The sequence below is a fragment of the Aplidium turbinatum genome, chromosome 18 (assembly GCF_918807975.1).
Source record: "Aplidium turbinatum chromosome 18, kaAplTurb1.1, whole genome shotgun sequence".
Taxonomy (NCBI): domain Eukaryota; kingdom Metazoa; phylum Chordata; class Ascidiacea; order Aplousobranchia; family Polyclinidae; genus Aplidium; species Aplidium turbinatum.
The window spans coordinates 3,251,217-3,271,150 of record NC_137489.1 but is presented as its reverse complement, the minus strand read 5'-3'; the positions used below and the strand labels follow the sequence as shown (position 1 = coordinate 3,271,150).

At 39.6% G+C, this 19,934-nt stretch overlaps 1 protein-coding gene across 1 annotated transcript; it reads right to left on the bottom strand.

Moving 5' to 3' along the window:
* Positions 1 to 383: 383 nt before the first annotated feature.
* On the bottom strand, positions 384 to 5,027 carry LOC145787688 (ATP synthase subunit C lysine N-methyltransferase-like). The gene is made up of 5 exons (XM_082599486.1): positions 4,779 to 5,027; positions 2,712 to 2,831; positions 1,873 to 1,947; positions 1,158 to 1,271; positions 384 to 730 (listed from the first exon to the last, which is right to left on the bottom strand). Exons 1-5 carry the CDS (start codon positions 4,947 to 4,949, stop codon positions 557 to 559), a joined length of 654 nt encoding a protein of 217 aa, XP_082455612.1. The 5' UTR covers positions 4,950 to 5,027; the 3' UTR covers positions 384 to 556.
* Positions 5,028 to 19,934: the final 14,907 nt, after the last annotated feature.

Here is a 19,934-nt window from a genome sequence, read left to right as displayed (position 1 = left end):
TTTGCGAAATCTAATTAGTTATCATCGGGTGATAACTTCCTACAATATAAAAAAGTTCCAAAAAGAATCGTTGATACCATTCCGTAATGTGTTTTACCGCACCCAGGCCGAACACTCGGTAGTTGAATATTTAGACTAGCCAAGAAGGAAGCCAATCTTCATGTGCACCTTTAGGCATGTCAATACCTGTCCCAACAAAGACACAGCCTCGTGCTCTAAAAGGTGTCGAAATTGTATCAAGCAATGGCTCAAAACCAGACTTCTGTTCCAGCCCAGTGGAAGCCTGAGTCGACCTTACAATAGCCAGCTACGCATTGAAACAGCAGTCGAGCTTGCTACATGAAAATAAACGTCTGTATATATATTTTCGGAATTCTGCTCTTCAATCAAGAATAATGTATTCATTTCAAGTAAGTCAACAGTGTCAAACATGTCACGATACCAACGACAAGGAACATAATCATAGCAAGCTAAAGTCGTGGCATTTTTCAAACAGTACCGTACTGTTTTCTTTATTTGTTTGCATAAAAACTGATATACATTCGGTTAACATTTACTATCTCCCGGGATCGTTCTTAGAATTATCCCGACAAACTGTATAAGACCAGACAGTGTCAATCCCATCTCCATGTACAGAGGAAGCGGTGGCGTTCGGGAGGGGGAAGCGACAAGCGATGATTCTAGAACCATCTTCCATTTCATTCAACAATTTCTTTTCAAGATCAAGCATCTGAAACAAAAAATAGTTTTTTTTATTATGCTCATGGCGGGATATGTTTTAGTTTTGACAATTATCGGCACAACGCCCAAATTCACCACATGTATTTTTAATCCTTGAACAAAGAGCACTGGATTGTCAAAACCTTAGGCAGGCATATATAAGAACTGCAATGAACATCTACTGACAAACTGGATGTTGGTGTCAAAAGAAAACAAGCTTATTTTGATGGCTTGACGTGCATTGCTCAAGCGCACAACACACCCTAAGAGTCGAAACAGTGCCGCTTAATCTTGAATCTTCACAAAGTCACGCGCTAACCAACTGAGCTATATACGTGTTTTAAAAGAAAACATAATTGCGGAACACAATTTAAATTCTTGCTGCCATCAAAGCCTCAGCTTGGAATAAATCAAATCAACACAATTCAGTCTCGTACCATTTCTTCAACTCCAAATATGACCACGTTATCAAATTTTGAGTAGTTAGCTTTCCACAGATCCATCTTTTCAAAGTGGGTACGATAGGACTTGCCATTTTTCCATGAGGTAAACTAAGAAATGCAAAAATGGTGCTGCTTGGTGCATATATTTTCCCACATAATACATCCGTATTCAGCAAAACCAAACATTAAAACACTGGCATAGCAAGCACAAAATAAACTATGTGGTGTCTGGTTACAAGGAATGCTTTTGCACTAGATCTTATAGATGCTTTTAAAGAAGTATATCAAGCTTCAATGCATTTTTGTGATTCTCATATTGAGTGGGTATACAATATATACCAAACAAATCTGTCACAAGTGATGTGTGAAGAGGGCTGAAGTGGCTGAACAACTACTATGACACACAATACTTACACAAATTTTAGCTACAATCCAAATAAAATATTTATTTTTATAATACGCTACATATTTACATGATAGGTACAGTAGTTTGCAAGATAATTGTTTCCAAAATATTAAAAATACAATATTACAACATTTTTTGATGTTGTAACCAATATTATGCAAAATAATGATGCTGCTACCTCAAAACAATCATATTATGCTTGAATAGCCCCTAGAAAAATGCATCAAAAATGTCAAGTTAAATACAGAAATTCTTAACAGATAAACCTGTTTAAGTGTAACCAATAACACAAAAAAGACTCACTTTACTGTATAAAAGCAGCCAAGTGTTTAACTCATATCCAGTTGCATGGTAACCATGGTCAGCAGCTTTAAAAACCTTCAATGTTAAATGACATAGTTTATATGGGCCTGCTACTATTTGGTGAGTCCAATTCGGTGAGAGCCTTTTTCGTAGAGTTCCCTATTCGGTGATTTTTTGAAATTTTTTTTTGAAAATTATCGGGTACCGTAGCCTAATTATCATTACCGCTTTTACATCATTTTAATGTCGCTAAACGTTGAAATAAGACCGTAACCCCCTCACGACAATGATAATTAGGCTACGGTACCCGATAATTTAAAAAAATCACCGAATAGGGAACTCTCTGAAAAAGACTCTCACCGAATAGGGAACTCACTAAATCGAACTCACCGAAACGGGCCATTCCGAGTTTATATACAGCAGCAATTCTTCAAATTGTTCATGCAGCTATATAACACTAGAACTGAAGCCTAACTTTTGATCTTCCGATTCCGCTCAAACGTAACCATTTTGTGAATGAATTGCAACTATGCAAAGGTAAAAATGTAAACTTGTAAAAAGCACATCAACATTTCGCAGGTCTGCTACTATTCGGTGAGTCTGATTCGGTGAGTTCCTAACCTTTAACCCCAAACCCTAACACGGCTATGATAATTAGGCTACGGTACCCAATAATTTAAAAAAAAAATTGAAAAAATCCCCCGTTAAGGGATCGGACTCACCGAAACGGGTCATTTCGACATTTCACAAACCAATAGTCTGAGCCTGCGATTTTTTAGGCAACTAATATTGAAATCAAAACTAGTCAATAAATGATCAAAATTAATGATGAAACTTACAATACGACCATCTCCACTTCCTATATCCACAACGGTCATCCCATGACGTTTGGGTGAATGCAAAGCTTTTACAACATTTTCTACTTGACAATTGGTTGCAGGGACAAATGGCAAACATATCTAAAATTTAGAAAAAGCTTCATCAATGAAACAAAGGAGTCTAAAAAGTCGACATGGGTGAAGATTATATATAGTCCATAATAATAACATATGAGATGTTACAAAGCAGGGTACTTATTCATCTTTCAATTACTGGTATATAGTAAACAAACTAACAAAGACAATAACCATACTGAAGTTTACAGTTGGTATCAACATTCAACAGTGATACACACGCAAAAATAAACGGCTATGTAATGTCAGTGAGGGTAGGTAAAAGCACACAAAAACAATACAAAAAATTATGTTATCAGATGAAAGCTATATTGGTAGGCCTATGCATCGATTAGGTAATGACTGCTGGTGTGGACAATGCTTCCATTGTGACGGTTGAGTGAGTACATTGCATTATTTTGACATAATGTTGATGAAGCAACGTTCTGCTGTGGTGCATGTGACCAAAGAGCTGACTTTGGCAGCTATTTGATCATACATGCTAAAAAAGATCATGGCATTAACTAGTCAGAAACAAATTTTTTGAAAAATTAAGCAAATTATTATCAATTGACCACAGCAGAAAGCTGCTTTATCAACATTACGTCAAAACAACGCAATGTACTCAACCGGAATGGAAATCTATTACCGAAAGCTTATACAGTAGAACTCGGTTAATCCGGATCTTCGCCTAATCCGGATAAAACTGGAAGTACAAATGATTTGTAATCTTTTTCTTGAGATACAACATCGGATTATCCGGATTATTCAATCCGGATATTCGCCTATTCCGGACAAAAGTTGCGCTTTCTCTATCGCTTTATCCGGATTTGCCCGACAGTTTTGCCATTTTATGCTAAAACGTAACGTGACTTATTGTGAGACATTTATTATCTATTGTTCCGTTAATGTGACGCAATAAAGTATTACGGATTTCTTCCTTTCATGAACAGTAATCCCTCCTAACGCAAAATTCGTGCGCAAATGCCCAAACTCGTACTGTAACTTGAAAAGATGTCGGTGGAATTTTCGGCCGTATGTCGGTGACGTTTTTCCAATAGAAGACCGTGATTTTTTGTAAGTTTTCCATAGAAACTCGTCTTTCGTAACTGTTTTCAAAAGTTTTGAGTGACTACAGATTATTCCGACACTTATGTCTGAAGATATATATAACTTTTGCCAGTGTGTTCTTGCGTTAGACGCAGAGTCTACAAATACATTCGTTTTACATGCATACTGTATTTCAAAAGAATTTTATCGCTAATGTGGTGATCGCGCGTCTCGGAATTGGCAGATGACCACACTAATGTGTTCAATTTCGGTGATTTTTACCGATACCCTTCTATCTACGTAGGTAACGTCAAGCTTGATAGAACCGTCATCGGTTAATCCGGATCTTCGCCTAATCCGGATGGAATCGCCGGTCAAATCGAATCCGATTAACCGAATTCTACTGTATATATCTTTATTGTCTTGATGCGCAGGCTTCATGCCTATTTGAACACAGTTGGAAATATTATTGTAATTTAATTTCGTCTCGATTCGGTTCAAATTTACGTTTAACGTTGAAAGTTTTTACGTAATTTAACATAGAAAGTAATCGCTCACACATCTTTAGCCAACCTTTAAAATTACGTGTTTCATTTTTCTTGCCTTCAACCACACAGCAGTAGGTATAACTTTGTAAATTTTATTTTGTATGTTATTCACTCTGAGGATGCGCATTCTCATGATGCGCAAAACGTCAGTGAAGCAATAAATCAACTTGTTTGTTGTTGCTTTCACTTTCATCAGATGAACGTTGCAACTAGTGATAGAAACGATAATTGTCCTGATGAACACCCAAACTTTTCAGTATTCAGAAGATAAATATAGCAAGGAAAACAATGTTTTTTGAAGAAAAGTGAAGCCTTAAAATGTACATATATATTGTATGAAGAAAATCTTTTTTAATAATCGTGACAACAACTATACCTTGCGAAAAGCGGGCACAATAAATGATGAACACACTGCACAAAGACTGACAGTGCAACCAGCCATGATACCAACTGCAGCTAAGCCATATTTTGAACGAATTTTGGTGTCCACTGTCAAACTTTCACCATTGAGCTTGTTATGAGTGTTAGTTTCAATTGCAATACTCATCTATATTAGCATAGGTTCTTATAGTCCTTTTTTGGTCTGACACAGCAATCAGCAGAAAATGAAATAGAAAAGCTATCAGTGTTGACCACTGTCATTCTGGCAGAATAATTTTCCTCTTTCCTCCTAAAAAGTCATCCGTGAATAAGTGCGAGGTATAAAATGCGACCTGACATACGTTTGAAAAATCTTAAATGAAACTATAATCCGCAACACGAGCCACTTAAATTTTACATGCATCGGATTAAGTATTAACTTTTCTTTCCAGGGATGTGCACCAATAGGTGGGCATTTTGGAGGAACTCCCAGCAGAACGGTTCAAAGAGGGAGAATATTTTTACGATATTCAAGAAAATAATACAATTTTTGCATAATTGATACCTCTCTAAACATCCTCGACTAAAACTATAATCTGCTACACGTGCCACATGCCGATGCATGTAAAATTTAAGTAGCATGTGTTGGAATTATAGTTTCATTTAAGATTTTTCGAACGTCTGTCTGGTTGCATTTTATGCCTCGCACTTATTCACGGATAACTTTTTAGGCGGAAAAAGGACATATAATTCTGCCAGAATGACGGTGGTATTTTTCCAGTTGAAATGATGCGAAAACCGGTCAGGATAACGAGAAAACAAGTATATGGGTTTGCATTTTTTTAATAAAAGCAAATTAATTTAAATTTATCATAATCTATCTCCAGCTTTCTTCTTTCTTTAAGTGGGATCGCGCGAGCAGAATACGTCTTCTACATCACTCTGTCGGCAGCATCTTCTTTTTATACTCCTATTGTTTCATGGTCTTTAATTGCCACATAGTCATTCCATCTTCTCTGGTATTCCTTGATTTCGTCTTCCAATGTCCAAACCTATCATGGTTCTTCCAATATAATCTTCATATTTGTTTGCTTTAAATCAATGTGATGTCTAAAGGATAGCCTATTTGTCGCTTCTACCTTTTTCTAGACCTCTGCTATGTTTGCCTATGGTTTGACATAGCCTAACGGTTGTTTTCGTTGTAATGGTAAGAAATAAAAACGAACTGAACTGACCTGCGGTTATTTAAGCGAAATTCACTCCGAACATACAAAACTGTCTTCAGCATACAAAAACGTCGCACGAAGAATGGCGCGTGTTCGTTTCCTTTCACCATTCACACCAGAAATTGTATTTCGGCTCTCGAGGTGTGCAATTGAGCAACGCATTTCAGACTGCTCTCTTTTCAGCGGCACTTAGTGAATAGAATAATTTCCCGGCACCAACACTTTAACAATCGGAAACTTCACTCTGTCAAACTCGGTAAACGGCCCTGAGTTAAAATGTCTCTACAAGTATGCAAAATTAACTACCGGTACCAGGAATAGCCTAAATGCTTTGTCAGTTCGAGGACAAAGACTTAAAGGCCAAACTAAACCCGATTCGTTCACCTCGATAGCTCAGTTGGTTAAGCGTGCACGAAGAACAGCAAAATCAAGCATCGCCTGACTGCTTTCAGTTCAGCGACACCTTGAATGCAATAATTCACAGACAACAACACTTTAACGACAAGCAGAAACGTCGCTTGATTACGGTACGGTACCCTACCGGTAATCAAAAAATAAACCAAGCAAGCGAGTAGGCTACTGTAGCCTACATTAGCACATGCCTCGTAGGCTAACTTAATAGCAATCATTTGATAGCAGTTTAAGGCTAATTCAATGTTTTTTGGTATCACAGATCGAATAACTTACAAAAACAGCATTTAGGCCTAAGGGTTTTTATTTTTAAGTTGACATTGACTTTTTCAATTATTTTACAACTTATTGTACGATTTCTAAACGAGCTTATTAAAAATTATTTGTCCTACTCAGATTAATGTATGGCAGATGAAAATTTTTCGTTACGTAGGCTACCGGCAGCTTACTTCTTCTTGCGTTTGAGGCCGCCGCAGGCAGTGGTGCCGAAGTAGGGGGGATGGGGGGGATATATCCCCCCCAATATTTTGGCAGCATCCCCCCCAATAATTAAGAAAAAAATATTTGCTATAAAGTTGTAGCCTACTTCGATTTAGTTGTGTGCAATCATCTTGCATTGTTGTTGTTTTTCTTTTATTGATGTTTGATCACAGGTCTAAATTGTCTTAGATTTGACGCTAGCTAATGAAGGACCTTCATTGAAGGTATTTGGTTTGGTTTGGTTTGGTTTTGAATCTTTATCCTCGGACTGACAAAGCCTTGATAGGTTATTCCTGGTACTTGTTCGCATACTTGTAGAGGCACTTGACGCAGGGCCGGTTACCGAGATTGGCAGAGTGAAGTTTTCCGATTGTTGAAGTGTTGTTGCCGAGAAGTTATTCCATTCACTAGGTGCCGCTGAATGGAGAGCAGTCCTGAAATGCGTTGCTCAAACGCACACCCCGAGAGTCGAACCAGCGCCATGTGATCTTGAGCCCGGCGCGTAACCACTGAGCTATCGGGGCGGACTAGTTGGACGAGTTGGACCAGGCCACCGGCCACGGCACTGCAGTAGCCTAATGCTTATGAGGAGACTCATTGTTTTAATATCCTGTGCAGGCCTTGTGTCGTTGGTATGCAATGGATTAATCTCCTGCGTTTAATCGTAGCTCCTAACTATAGTGTCTGCTGTTCTAATCTAAAAGAGCTTAGCAGGCATTGTCCGAGTTGGAAAAACCTCTCCATTCTCAAATACTTCAGCTGATTAAGATCCTCTTAGTTTGCCTGGTAAGCTCTGCTGCTGCAAGAGGTCATTTTCCAATCTGCATAGATTGAAAACCTTTCTGAGAAATACTTTGGGACAAAAGAGGTTGAATGCTAATATTATTTGCAACATTCACCAAAATATTCTTAATGACATCAGCATAAATGACATTTCTAATGAGTTTTCAATGTGCGCTACCGTAAGACACAACATGTTCGGTTGTAACAAGTTCTTGTTAAGTGTTTGAAAGTTATTATTTTTGTCATAAATTTGCAGATGTTCTTCTGTAGTTTCGATTGTTTTCAGTGTCCTGACTAGTGACTTTGTCTTATAGTGCACTTAGTGTAGTGATTCTAGTGAAGGAGAGGACAAGAAGAAAAGTATAACTTCTGTGTTTTTTTGAAAAACTAAGTATTCATTGGAATGTCATAAGTTCGAATCCTGCTGGAGTTACCAATTTTTCTTTGACTGCTGCAAGAATAAGAAACAAGCATTCACAAGCGCACTGGTAGCACTTTTATCTCCATGATTTCTTATCTGTACCGTATATTATGCTGTTAGCAGCTAATTTACCCAGGTCCGGTGATTGTTTAATAAATTTAATACCTGTAGGCTACCACTAAAATTGTGTACAAAAATTTGCATCCCCCCCAATGTTCAAAAATCGTCTAAAATTTGATAAATTGTTGAATTATCCCCCCCAATCTTAAACTAACTTCGGCACCACTGGCCGCAGGTCACATGTGTTCATCCAGCGTTGTGGTCCACATGTCTGTCCTGGAGTAGATATAGGCTTAGAAGGCGATGGTTGATAATGTGGTAACTTATGCAGTCTGAGAATCTGAGCCACATGCACTAGATGGTGAGTTGGCGAGGCCCCATTGGAACATGTTGCTGTTGAAACGGCCTACTTTAGTCCGCAGGCGATTGAGCTTCACCCATTCCTTCCGAGGTAGTTCTGCTCCGGGTGTAGTGTTGGTATTGGGAAGGACTGTGAATTAGGTTGGCCTCGCAACTTCTCTCCATTCACTGATCCAAACTTCGGACATGTGGAAGTTTGATTTGCAAATAGCCGCAGCATGTCTAACAAAAGGCGTCGAAGTTTCAAGCGCTGGGGCTTTGGGGAGTGCGAGTTTAGGACAATCTTGCTGAGGAGGTGGTGGCCTTGACATAGCTTGTAAAACCAGACTGCGTACCCAGGTAGCAATAGTCGGCGTGCAGCTGGCGTCATCAGGGCGGCGAGCGCTCACATTGGCGACATCGAAAATCGTTAGCTGTAGGACAGCGCCTCACTGGCGAATATCGTCATGATTTTTTTTCTTTAAAGTCATGACGATATTCGCCAGTCAGGCGCTGTCCTACAGCTAACGATTTTCGATGTCGCCAATGTGAGCGTTTTCTGCTAGCTTCGCGCCGTCGACTTTCGAGCGAGAGACGCGCTTTCGATTTTCGCTCGCTTTCCGCTAGCAAGGCGCCGTCGAGTTTCGTCAGATGGTGTTGGTTTCGTACGAAAGGCCGAGCTTTGCGCTGAATTACAAAAATTTCGTCATCATACTGTTTAGTTGCGCTTGATTGAAGTCACGTGCCATTTCAAACACGCGGTTGATTTGATTTGAAAAGCCTGTTTGTCTGATTAATTGTCTTTTGCGCTTGCTCAGTTATTGGGTAGACTGCTGTACAATAAAGCTTACTTTGCACTTATTTTGCTGTACCCGGTTACGCCTACAGCATGTAAGAAAGTGTTGAAAGAGGGAACTGTGTCCTAGTCTATTGTGTTTTAACATTAATTACATGAAGATTTAAGCAAGCTAACAAACGCTCTCTTTTTGATCTGGAAGAAAAGTTAGAAGATGCGGATGTTTTAGCAGCTATTGTAAGTCACTGTACTCATTTGTTATACACTTTTATGCCACAAGCTACATGTGTGGTAGGCCATGTCGGAATAGGTACATGCAATCCTATTCCGACATGGCTACACCACCCTTATGTCATGCAACAACCGATCAGTTAAATTCTAACATGACGTGTTGACAAAATATTTGCTATTGCACCTATAAAGTAACTGTTGTCATATTAGTTACATGTTTGTTTTCGCTTTGCAGTTGGTAACTACAGTAAATCATACTTAAAAAAGATTAGAACCTCCCAAACAGCAAAACCCGTCATTTTTACATTGATGTGACGTCTGCGGACATTAACCCAATGTAAAAATGACAGATTTTGCTGTCTGGGCTTTTAATTATTCAACTGCTCAGTTTCAATTTTTACGAGCTACCGTCAGTAATAAGTGCTGCAATGCTATTGCTAACACCATGCATACTACAGTACGATGGTGGAAAATGCCAGACTTCTTTGTTTTTATGAATGGAAGTTAAATATAAATCAAATCAACTGAGGATTGACAAATTGGAAGATTTATCAAGGAATGGAATATTTTTCTGTAATATAAACGTTAAAATGTGACAACGTCCTGTAATATATCAGTTTATACTATTTAGCCATGTCTTCCCAATATCACATGCATGGTTGTTGTTGCAGGATAAAACATGGGTTTCAGCAGCACCTTATCACAAAAGATGTTTCAATAATGCTGAGTATTATCACTGATGAATTATATTAAACCCCTTCCCCCACCGATGTGACGCTAACGTAACGCTTTACATACCCCCCGCCCCCCCCCCCCGTTGAAGGCGTTACGTAATATTTGAACGTTCCCTAATCACAATTTTTTTATATTACTACCCGTCTTGCTACGTCATAGGGGGGTTTATACAGTACATTTAATTGTAATGAACCCGCTCATGTTCTCATGCAGGTTAAGGATAGCCTACTTGCCATCGGTTCGATCCCTAATAATGAGTTAGTAGTGTAATTAAGTTGTTGTTGTTGTGAGCGAAATTGTTTTCACAGAGAGCTTATATTGTATTATTACAGATGTGATTCGAAGGCAAGCCAAGGCGACGGACAAAGTTATCAAATCTGCAGTGAAGCGGTATTTGAAGGCGGCTGGTGACAGAAATGAAAAAAAAAGAACCGGACAAACAAAACTTCCGGCGCAGATAAAAATTCCGACGATACATGAACGCTATCTGTTTTTTGATTGTTTGTTGACCTTTTAGTGTTGTCTTTTAACATCTTGCTGCGAATTATTATTTTTGCGTGCCTCTTAATTCGATTTGCTTCCTTCGTACAGTAGTTGTATTTGGGAAAATCTTATCCCGACAAGCTATTGCCAAACACTGTTGTGCAGTCTATTCACTAATATTAATTCTTGTAGTGAAATCGAGTTTAATGTTATTAATCATTTAATTAATATGTTTAATGATGTTATTCAAACGTGTTTTCGGAGAGGTGTTTTGCCGCCAGTCCTAATCCCTAACATTACCCCGAACCAAAGCTCTTTGGCGTCAAAACGACCTGTTCCCATTTTTTTTATATTTACCTAATGGATGTCGGAACGCAATAATCACTCATGATTGTTGGTGTACTGCATGTATCCTACGTGGATTTACATTTTTTTTCATGCAATGGTATGTTATGAGGGTTTGAATTTTGTGCTATCTGGCTTTGAAGGTTGCCAGCATGACAGTCACAACAAATGTGCAAACGAAAATGCGTTATGGTCGTCGTTCAGGCGGCCCTTCCCTATAATTGTGGTTGCCGTGCTGGCAACCCTCAAAGCCAGATAGCACAAAAAACTCATTAATTTGAATTTCTCTACTGGCTACGTATTAATCTTTATTACATCATAGAGTGCAGTGGAAGCAATAGTAGTGTTCTTGATGTTGCTGTGTATTTTCTTCCAGTGTTGTGATTTTGACGTATTGCAATACCTATCATATATGCTTATAATTATGATACTGTCGTATGTAGTACACAATTGGTTTCTAACCGGGAGTAAATTTTACTTACCCCTAGCCTAGGCCTAAGGTAAATCTTGCAAGCAAACATTTTAATCAAACTCATTATAGTTTGGAAAACCAAGAAAGTTTTTTTTAATAGAATTTTTTGCTTAAAAATTATTGTTTCGCGAAAACTGTCAAAATTCACTTAACAGCTGCAGGGCTTTTACAAATAATCTCATGTTTATAGTCTTTAGCTTTGCTCTCACATGGCTTGGACTTGTAAATTGTTCTGTTATTTGTAGCCTATTACAAATGATCAGAAAAACCGCCATTTATTATTACTGAAACATTTTTTAGCATTGTGTTACGAAAATGGAGCTGTGGTAAGACAGTGTATTAAAAATCTTCATTGTTTTCGTTGTTTTACATTCTTGAATTGCGTCTCGCTTTTACCACAAAAAGACAATTATAATACACGAAATGCTTCAAAAAGTTTTAGTGTTTTGTTTTGATAATTTCGCAAACTAACAGCTGCTGCTGGTGGCCGAAAAAAAAGGGCTTCAGCAGGGCGACATTCGTCAGTCCAGTGACAGCGCGCGCAGCCGCAAAAACGTGCCAGTAAGTTTAGCGAAATTCGTTGGCGTACAGACAGCGCGCCGTTAACTAACTTGAGCGACTTTCGCGATCGAGGCGCTTACGCACAGCCGACTTTATTGTCGAATTTCGCCAGCGTAACGCCGGCTATGCGATGAGCAGATCGGTGGCGGCTGGATGGCGATTATCGCTGGCGCGTCGCCAATAACTTCGCTAGCGTGGAGCTGGCTAGACGCCAATCTTTGCTACTTGGGTAGGTGATTTCCCTAAAAAGTCTACCTGGGGTGATGCCTGATAGTTCTGGCAGAAAGTCAGTGGAAGTTGGAAGCAGACAACCGCAGTGATTATTCTCATATGATGGTGTTGAGGGCAGTGTCAATTTTGCTAGTGTGTACGCAGCGGCACCAAGTGGGGGAAGCATATTTGTAGGTGCTGTAAACAAGTGCAAGAGTACTTATACGGAGTGTGGGTTTACTAGCACTCCAGAATGTTCCAGCGAAGCATCTCAGCAAGTTATTGCTTGCTGATAGCTTAGCATGGAAAGCTTCAGCATGGTGATTGTAGGTTAATTGTCGGTCGAGCTTCACTCCTAGGTAGGTGGGACACGAGTTGTGTAGGAGTGGGTTTCAGTTGATAGAGACTGACAATTGGCGCGTATAGATTCCATGTTGCAAAGGTGAAAAGCTGTGACACTGGTCTTTGCCAGGCTCAACTTTTGCAGCATCCACAACCTCAGGTAGTCTGCGATTTGGGCCATGTTATCTGTAAGTGCTTCCACTACCACATGTCAGTATCATAGCCTACTTGTCAGAATGGAGTAGTGCCAGATCATCAGCATAGCCGTACTGGCGTGACATAGTCTCTGGCATTCATTGATGTAGATGTTAAAAGTAGGAGTGATAGGCTAAGCATGATCCTTGCGGAACATCGTTTCTTAAGCGGCGGGGCCGGCTGCACGGCCCATCACTCGTTTTTAACAAAAAGTCCTATTTGCCAGAATGTTTGCGAGAAATTGCACTACCTTTGTCTGTCTGCACTACCAATGCGGGGGAGCTTTAGGGTTAGCCCTTGGTGCCACACAGTGTCATAGGCAGCAGTGAGGTCCACCAAGATTACTCCTGCTTTGTAGCCCTTCTCGAAACCTTCCTCAATATCCTCGGTTAGCTTGACTGCTTGATGAGTCGTATAGCGTCCGTGCCGAAATCCAGCTTAACAACTGGCTCGAGTCTAGTTAGCAGAAGCCGTTCCAGGATTTTATATGGGACGCATAGTAGCCTAGTGATATTCGTTACGTAGACTGGAAGACAATCTTTGACATATAGCTAAGTCAGCTGGCAAAATTTATTCTACTTTAATCAATTTAAAACGACTTGCAGGGAAGTGTCAAGACGCATCTGCATGCGTTGCCTGTCATTTTTGCATTAATTCAACGTTTGCTAGTGTTGGATTGATGTGGAGGTGACGAGTTTAGCTGACTGGTATCTAAAATTATTGCTTTATCAACGCAACTTTATATCAAAGCACACTGGATATCTTCACGACATAACTTCTCTGGGTATAATTAAATTTCCGCAAGATGATAATGTTGTTTTTGCTAGTTTGTTAGTCATTGTTTCCATGTCAAGTTACAAGCTATCTATTTTGTGAGTCGTGCAAGGCCTGGTGCGTTGCACTTGAAATGGCTTTGCCCGTGGTAGGATTTCTTTGTGGGGTTTTCTTTGCCTGCCTTTCTCTTCTTTGCTATGAGCTAAACGTATCAAGACGTGTTTCTCTCATGACCATCAGCACTCTTGATAACGCACCATGGCCGATCTTCATAGCAACTGTTCATACAAATCTTAAATATATCAGCTAAAGCTATTTGAGCTAATAAAGCTATAGCCTAAATATATGTTGTTTATTTATTTTTTTTTTTGTAACATTTTCTTTTTTTATTTTCCCTTTGTATCTTAAATTTTTCTAAAGGTGTTACGACCGTGCCAATTTTTTTTCCACTAACTTACTTCGGTCACAAGTACGTTTTAACGTTCGCGTTTTGTTGCTTCTACCTTTTTCTCGACCTTTGCTATGTTGACGTGTATTGTTTTTGATATGATGGTCAGAAATAAAAAACAACTGAACTGAACTAAACTCTCGATTGCCGTTACGATTCTTACTTCTAGCTACCGACTCTCTCGCCTTACACGTGTTCAGAAGCGCTTCAACAAAAAACTCACCTAAAGATTTGCTTCACTCATGTCAAGTACGATCGTGTCGAACACATTATGCAAGAGAAGATACAATCGGTAGCCTACCTTTGGTTTTACCCGATCTGGAATCGATCTCAGATCTACCAGATCTACCAGATCGACCAGATCTACCAGATCTACCAGATCTACCAGCAGCCGTGGCCGAGTGGTTAGCGCGTTGGGCTCGCAGTCGAGAGCCTGCATGTTCGACTCCAGCCACCCGCACTTGCTGTTGTTTCTCTGGGCAAGAAACTTAACGATAATTGCCTCTACTTAGTGATCGATTTCGAGTAATGGGTAGTACCAAATTTAAGTCATAAGTAAAGTAGACAACCGGAAACTGACATTACCGTCGGCTGCAGCGTGGGTCAGGTGTATGTCGGAAGGCGTACACCGATGCATAGCGCTCAAGTCCGCTTTCCCGCAATGCAGGATAAAGATAAACAAACAAACAAACAAAGAACCGAAGGCGACAACCATTCATTTTACATCAGGTTTATGATATCATCACATTACATTACATGATATATTACCCGTCATCTTCACTGCGTTATGCAAAAAAGAACAGAATCGATAGAGCCTTTAAAGTCTTCGGTTTGACGGGACCTGGAATCGAACCCAGATCTACAATCACGAGAATCGAAGGCGAAACCACTCGGCCACTGAGCTGGTAAGCTCTAGTCAAACAAAATGAGAAATCCACTAAAAAAAGGTTGGGAATCACTGCATGTAAGCAATTAACTAATCAGTGTTTGCTTGATTGCCCGGAAGTAACAAAGGAAGCGCGGAAACAGATAAGAAACCGCCACGTATCATTCAATCATGTGACTTCCTGTTTAGTTGGCTTGGTGGAAGTGAGAGCAGTTTGTAAGAATTTTGTAAACCGTCACTACAACGAAGCACTGCACGACATTTTGGTAAGTACAATCTAGAATTGTTCAAAATCACCCAACTTTGTGATAGTCGGTTAGTAAGAAAGGTTGTTGGAAATACAAATATTTTGAAATTATTTGAAAATGTAACTTCGATTTGTTTCTACAAAATGTTCTTTACATTGCATAGTTTTTTGTTATCACTGGCTCTATTGTGATACGCTGAGAAGTTTTATTTGCAACTTCTGTATCGTATTTGCGAAATGAGATATGAAATTACTGCAGACAGTGGCACACCGTTTCCGACTTAGGCTACAACCTTATCAGTGTAGGCTACAGTAGTAGGTACGCTGGGTATGACCACGGAGCTATAGACCCAGCGTGGTGATTTTCCAATTGTTTATGATAAATGAAATACATTTATGTTAAAACATATTTAGTAACTAACTACTGGCTGCAGCAAGCCCACAAGTTACGTTCCCGGATATACAAATGCCAAGTCGGGCCCGAAACGTTACGTGACAACTTAAACATTCCATTCATTTTGACTCAGAAATGTAATAAACAAGATCGTAAGACTTCTCTTGGCGCATATCAACAGAAAACTTGTGTGTGGCGCCACAGACCAGACAGTAGACCATGTCGTCCATGACTGCCCAATCCATCAACCACCACATAGAACGCTTGGACTGAAGGCCCTGGATGACGAGACTGTCGAGTGGCTGATGACATCATGCCCAAACATATAGTCCGGAAGAACAGGTCATACGACGAAGAAGAACAGAAAACTAAGTTTAACTGCACGACTAGTGGTTTTCAATCAGTGGCCACTTGACTCTCGCGAGAAAGTTGATCATTTCTACCACAAAATGTGCTGAAAGGACGATAGTAGGCTACATGTTTTTTTAAAAAATAGATTCAATTCCATGAGTTGTCTTTTCATCAATTTTAGACTATTTGTTTTTCATTGCAGATTTTGGATTTCTATTTTTGTCAAAGCATGGATTGTCTTTCCCTCACGGTTATTGGGAAATTGATTTATTGCGAATAGTGTCCAGGCATTGAAGATTAACCGTGCTAGAGATGAAAGTATTGGTGCACTGAAACCTAAAAGAAACGTAAGCTGTACTCTCACCAGCACTGTCTTTGCCTTGCATGAGTTGTTTGGTTGCGAGTAGCTGGCTGAAACTGATTTAAGGAATTCTTAATCCTATGCGATCAAATTTAAGTATTTTGAACATGTAGGGTATAAATATAATTTCAGCGCATGAAACCAAATCAGGTAAAAAGCGACTAATGCTTTTTGCGCCTACATCACGTCACCATGCGAAACCTTGGACAAACTATAATCACCGTTATCTGGCTATACCACACGCCATTGACCCGGATCTACAAACTCCCGGATGTGTTTAGGGGTTTTGTCTGGATTTGAGACATGAGTAATCACGTGGCAAGTGTAATCGATCGCGATGCCATTGTTGTAAGAGGTCCGAGACTCCTTCAGGCGCTCGAGATTGTTGCAAGGCGTGTGATGCTTTCGCACGACTTCGGAGACTTTCGTAAGATGTCTGAGACAGTTGAAGACGTCCGAGACTTTTTAGGATGTCCGAGACTTTCGTAAGGCGTCCGAAACTTTCGAAGACATTCGAGACTTTGGTAAGACTTCGGAGACTTTCGCAAGACGTCCGAGATTGTTGTAAGACGTCCTAGGCTTTCGTGGACATACGTCCGCGGCTGTCGTAGACAGATGTCGGAGACAGTCATAGACAGACGTCGGAGATTGTTGAAGATGTCTGAGACTGTTGAAAAATGTCTGAGATTGTTGTACGACGTCCGAGATTTTCTAAGACAGACGTCCGAGATTGTTGTAGACAGACGACGGAAACTGTCGAAAGACGTCTGAGATTGTTAAAGAGGTCTGCGATTGTTGAAGACGTCCGAGACTTTTGTAGACCGGTGCTTGACGTTGTTGTAGACAGATCTCTGAGACATGGCTTCGTATTTCACTTCATTTTGATCTGCATAATTCCGAAGTACATGAAATGAAGTTACTATTTACTAAAAGCTTAACAGATTGTTTAACACTTATTGGGATCATCAGAAGGTTCTTATCTAAATAGAATATTTTTTCAAATGTTCTATTTGAATAAGAACCTTCTGATGATCCCAGTAAGCGTGCTAAAACAGCCTGTTAAGCTTTTAGTGACTTTATAGTAACTGTATTTGATGTGATTGCGGAATATATGTATTTTCTGAAGAAAGGGTACAAAAAACTACATGCATCTCTTATCTCGTCTTAACGTAAATAAGCTTATTTTTAGATTAATGACAGTTAAAAGAATCAAATTGTGATCGATTAACATTTGCTGATCACTTCATGGCTGCGCCAGATTGTGCTAGTCCTTGGCTTCCTTGTGACTTGCAGTCAGGGGGTGACGCGCCGATGTGCCGATCCTTCCGAGAATGTCGTCCGTGGTTGCCCTGGTCTTGTTAATGCGGGAATCAAGGTGCGTGGTTAGCTTGTGCCTCAAAAGTAACCTTCAAAATGTAGATACTTATCGAAGTGACAAATTTCCTAAATGCTATACGTAAAAATAAATTTCAATTAACATGACTTTGCGTAAAATGACACAAGTAACAATCCGTTGCGTAAAATGACGCAAGTAACATGACGTTGTGTAAAATGACGCAAATAACATGACGTTGCGTCGATTACAAACACAACTCAATGAATGACTATCGAGACATTCGAAATCAATAGAAGATGCTCTGCACTCAGATGGTGATGATTGCGCATGCTTCGGCAGTCATTGATCAGGTTGTACGCTATTCGTAAATATTCGTTAACGATCGAAACATGCATAATCAACATCAAAGTTTTGATGCGGATGTAACTTTATAATTTTTGCTGCCAGGTTCCAGGTTTCATCCAGTCCACTTGGCAACGTCATGTAATTATGTCACCTTTTGTTGTTTTCACATTTGGATGTTCATGTATTTCCTTTGCATGTGTGTTGCATAGTTTCCTCTGCTAGTTTTTCTGGTGATTCATCTTGTATAAATAAGTTTACTATTCGTGTCCACTGTTATTATTATCTAAGTTTATTTTAATCATGTTTGTTTACACAGGTGGAATGTAAATTTATAGTATTTTTCAGAACCTATAATTTGATAACTGTTGAAACCACTTAATCGGATCGGACCCATCCCAACCATTCAACTTAACTAACTAAAGGTAAAGATGATCTCAAATCTTCATATTTGCAACCAAACCATTCAAAGACGTAAAGGTAATGCTCTCATTAAACTGAGCCTTCGGCACTAATGAGTAATGAGTGTATGATGGCCAGTTAATGCCTTTCTCTTGGGCGGCTTTGGTTCAGCTTCAAACCTACCTAATTCATTGTAGCCTATCTTGCGTAGAGGTGTGAGGTGTTATTACTTTAGCAACTGCCTAAACACCAAACAGTAATTCAAGATCGCATGGTTTAAAAGCGAGAGCCGTTGTCACTGCGCTATCCTTCGGTGACACTAAAACTAAAAGGGGCTTAACTAAAATGGGTTCCACCAAAAAGGCTCCAACTGAAAGGGGCTTCAACTAAAATTGGTTCCACCAAAAAAGCTCCAACTGAATGGGGCACCACAAAAAGGCTCCAACTGAAAGGGGCTCCACAAAAAGGCTCCAAATAAAAGGGACTCAAACTAAAAAAGGCTTCCACTAAAATGATTTCCAACTAAAAGGACCTCCAACTAAAAGGACCTCCAACTAAAAGATTTCAACTAAAAGGCTTCAACTAAAAAGGGGCTCCAACCAAAAGCTTCAACTAAAAGGGGCTCCACTAAAAAGGCGCTCCACTAAAAAAGGCTTCACTAAAAAGGGCTCCAACTAAAAAGGGCTCCAACTAAAAAAGCCTCCACTATAAAAGGGCTCCACTATAAAAGGGCACCACTAAAATGGGCTCCACTAAAATGGGCTCCACTAAAATGGGCTCCACTAAAAAGAGCTCCACTAAAAAGGGCTCCACTAAAAAGGGCGGGCTCCACTAAAAAGGGCTCCACTAAAAAGGGCTCCACTAAAGAGGCTCCACTAAAGAGGCTCCACTAAAGAGGCTCCACTAAAGAGGCTCCACTAAAGAGGCTCCACTAAAAAAGGCTCCAACTAAAAGGGGCGTTCATAATCCTTTTTTTCCTTTCAACCATTTCAATCATTATTCTTGTATACTTTGTATTTGATTTTCAGGTGACTTCGTTGAAATCACTCAAAATAAAAAAATCTTCATGTTTTCAAAGAACAGTCGCTTTAGTTGCTGGGTCGGCTTTGTCTTTTATTTGTATTTTATTTAACATTAGCGAGAGCCTTTTTTACTACGCTATCCCATTACTACTGTACACTCTAACTAAAAAGGGCCCTAAAAGGGACTTTGATAGTCCACTTAAATAACTAGATTGAAATCGGAAGTAATGCTTCTTTGACCTTTTAATCTTTTCAATCATTATTTTTATTTCAATTTTTTTGTTCAATATGTTTGTTCAATCATTAACTTTAAAGGCTATTTGATTTTAAGGGGACTTCATTAAAGCATCTTGAATATTTTGAAATAACAGTCGCCTTGTGTTGGTTAGGTATATATTATTATACTGACCAGTATTTCTGTTATTGATTTCTCGATGCTGTTGAGATAACATGTCGGCTGCGTAGCCGAACGTCTGCGCGACGTTCGATAGGACGTGAGTTCGACACCACTCCAGAGCA

Bases quoted from the DNA above. Each gene is read 5' to 3' on its own strand.
- LOC145787688 (XM_082599486.1), bottom strand. From the start codon at position 4,949: ATGAGTATTGCAATTGAAACTAACACTCATAACAAGCTCAATGGTGAA. The intron at 2,832-4,778 runs GTATAGTTGTTG...TCTAAATTTTAG, and splicing joins TTGTGCCCGCTTTTCGCAAG to ATATGTTTGCCATTTGTCCC. The intron at 1,272-1,872 runs GTGAGTCTTTTT...TGCATTTCTTAG, and splicing joins GGCTGCTTTTATACAGTAAA to TTTACCTCATGGAAAAATGG.